Source organism: Empidonax traillii, unplaced genomic scaffold (assembly GCF_003031625.1).
Source record: "Empidonax traillii isolate 1590-97213 ecotype Southwest subspecies unplaced genomic scaffold, ASM303162v1 scaffold3854:size10741, whole genome shotgun sequence".
In the NCBI taxonomy this organism is placed as follows: Eukaryota; Metazoa; Chordata; class Aves; order Passeriformes; family Tyrannidae; genus Empidonax; species Empidonax traillii.
The window spans coordinates 1-2,245 of record NW_020959047.1 but is presented as its reverse complement, the minus strand read 5'-3'; the positions used below and the strand labels follow the sequence as shown (position 1 = coordinate 2,245).

The 2,245-nt window shown below is 67.3% G+C and overlaps 1 protein-coding gene across 2 annotated transcripts; it reads left to right on the top strand.

The window, feature by feature from the left end:
• Positions 1-6: 6 nt before the first annotated feature.
• LOC114072747 (gamma-aminobutyric acid receptor-associated protein) lies at positions 7-1,834 on the top strand. Of its 2 annotated transcripts, none has more exons than XM_027910605.1 (4): positions 7-147; positions 788-866; positions 1,285-1,403; positions 1,734-1,834. In XM_027910605.1, the coding sequence occupies exons 1-4, from the start codon at positions 64-66 to the stop codon at positions 1,797-1,799; spliced, it is 348 nt and encodes a 115-aa protein (XP_027766406.1). In that variant the 5' UTR covers positions 7-63; the 3' UTR covers positions 1,800-1,834. The 2 variants fall into 2 exon arrangements, with proteins under 2 accessions (XP_027766406.1, XP_027766405.1); XM_027910604.1 differs by having other exon boundaries at positions 7-153.
• The last annotated feature ends 411 nt before the right edge of the window (positions 1,835-2,245 follow it).

Genomic DNA, 2,245 nt, shown 5'->3' with positions numbered 1-2,245 from the left:
CCGGTCCCGGCCCCGGTTCGGCCCCGAGCAGGCCCCGGCCCCGGCGCCGGCCCCGACCCGGCCATGAAGTTCCTGTACAAGGAGGAGCACCCGTTCGAGAAGCGCCGCTGCGAGGGCGAGAAGATCCGCAAGAAGTACCCGGACCGAGTCCCGGTGAGGGCGGGGCGGGGAGCGACCCCCTCCCCCCCCACACACACACCCCTTCCCCCGCCCTCCCCCCTCTCGGCGTGGGGACCCCCGGGATACCCCCTGGGAATCCGCCGGGACCGCCGGGAACCCCCTTGGGAAGCGCTGGGAGCCCCCCCCGGGAAAACCCGGAAGCGTCCGGGACCCCCCCGGAACCGACCAGAGACCCCCGGGACCCCCCTTGGGGACCCCCCGGGACCCCCCTGGGACTCACCCGGGAACACCCAGAGCCACCCAGGGACCCCCGTGGAACCGAACAAGGACCCCCCCGACCCGCCTGGAGACCCCCGGGACCCCCCCCCGGGGAATCCATGGAATCGTTTGGGGATCCACCCCCAAAACCTCTCCAGGACCCCCAGAGTACTCTGGAGGCCCCCCGAGACCCCCCCTTGGCGACCCCTAAAACCCCTCTGGGACCGTCCCAAATAATCCTCGAAACCCCCTGGAACCCCCTCCTAAAACCATCCCAAGGATCCCCGAAACTCCCCTGAGACCCCCAAAAGAACCCCCTGGTGGTGACCCCCCTGGGACCCCCAAAGCCACCCCGGGGGTCCCCAAAATCCCCTCTGGGACCCCCAAATTAACCCCCTGGTCCCCCCAGGTGATCGTGGAAAAGGCGCCCAAGGCCCGAATTGGGGACCTGGACAAGAAGAAATACCTGGTGCCCTCGGACCTCACAGGTTTGGGGGGGCCCTGGGGGGCTTTGGGGGGGCCCTGAGAAGGATTTGGGGGGTTCTAGGAGGGATTTGGGGGGGTCCTGGAACTAGTTGTGCAAAAAGAAGCGTTTGGGGTTTTTTTACGGTAAATGATCCCCAAAATCGAGATTAAACCCAAACCCTCAAAATGGGGGTCCAGATTCTCCCCCCCAAGGACCCCCCCCCCCCCCCAAAAAAATTGGGGTCCAGGCCAAAATAAAGCCCAAACCCAGGACAACCCCTCCGAAATTTGGGGTCCAGCCCCTCAGAGCCTTCCCAAGACCCCCAAAATTGGGGATTGCACTTGATGCCCTTGGACCTGGTGGGTTTTGGGGGTCCTGGGGGAGCTCAGGGAGGGTCTGGGTGGTCTCAGGGGGGTCTCTGAGGGTACCCCCCCCCCCAGTGGGGCAGTTTTATTTCCTGATCAGGAAGAGGATCCACCTGAGGGCCGAGGACGCCCTGTTCTTCTTCGTCAACAACGTCATCCCCCCGACCAGCGCCACGATGGGGCAGCTCTACCAGGTGGGCACAAATACTGGGGGGGGTTGGGAGGGTTTTACAGCTTAGGGGGGGGAATTGGGGTCTCCTTGGGGAAGGAGCGTTGATCTTGGGGACCCCCCTCGGACCTTTTGGGGGGAGTTCCCGGTGGTCTCAGGGGGGTTGAGACCCCCCCCAGCCCCCAAGACGATTTTTGGGGGGGGGGTGGGTTCTCACCCCTGGGGACTCCTTTGGGTGGGGGTCTTTGGGGGGTTATTGATCCAAGGGAACCCCCACCCCCAATCTGGGGAGGTGGGGAGTTCTGGGGAGGTTGAAGACCCCCCCTAAACCCCCCCCCTCTCCCTCCCCCACCAGGAACACCACGAGGAGGATTTCTTCCTGTACATCGCCTACAGCGACGAGAGCGTCTACGGAGCCTGACGCCCCCTCCCCAAACCCCCCCAGAAACCCCTCCCCAGCCCCCCCGACCCCCCCCTTTCCAAACCCGCCCCTCCCGCGACCCCTCCCCAAATAAACGAGACGGAGCCGCCTCAGCGCGCCGGAAGTGGGCGTGGTTTGTGGCGCCGCGCACGCGCAGGGGGGATTCCTGGCAGGGCGCGCCAGGGCTGGGGCGGGGCTTGCCGGGCGCACGCGCCCCGAGGGGGGCGGAGCGCGGGGGGGCGGGGGGAGCTTTGCCAGGAGAGGGGCGTGGTCTGAGGGCACGGGAGGGGGGAACGCGCATGCGCCGTCAGTCAGAGCGGGTGGGGTTAAGGGGGGATGGGCGGGGTTCACAGAAGGGGCGGGGGGTCGGGAGGGGGGCGGGGCTCCGGCGGGGGCGGCGCGGAACGAGGCGGCACCGGACGGAGCCACCGCGGAGGGAGAAGGGG

What these genes read in the sequence shown, in the direction of transcription:
- LOC114072747 (XM_027910604.1), top strand. Translation starts at nt 64, where the DNA reads ATGAAGTTCCTGTACAAGGAGGAGCACCCGTTCGAGAAGCGCCGCTGC. An exon ending in AGTACCCGGACCGAGTCCCG is followed by an intron (nt 154 to 787) that starts GTGAGGGCGGGG and finishes TGGTCCCCCCAG; the next exon opens with GTGATCGTGGAAAAGGCGCC. An exon ending in GGTGCCCTCGGACCTCACAG is followed by an intron (nt 867 to 1,284) that starts GTTTGGGGGGGC and finishes CCCCCCCCCCAG; the next exon opens with TGGGGCAGTTTTATTTCCTG.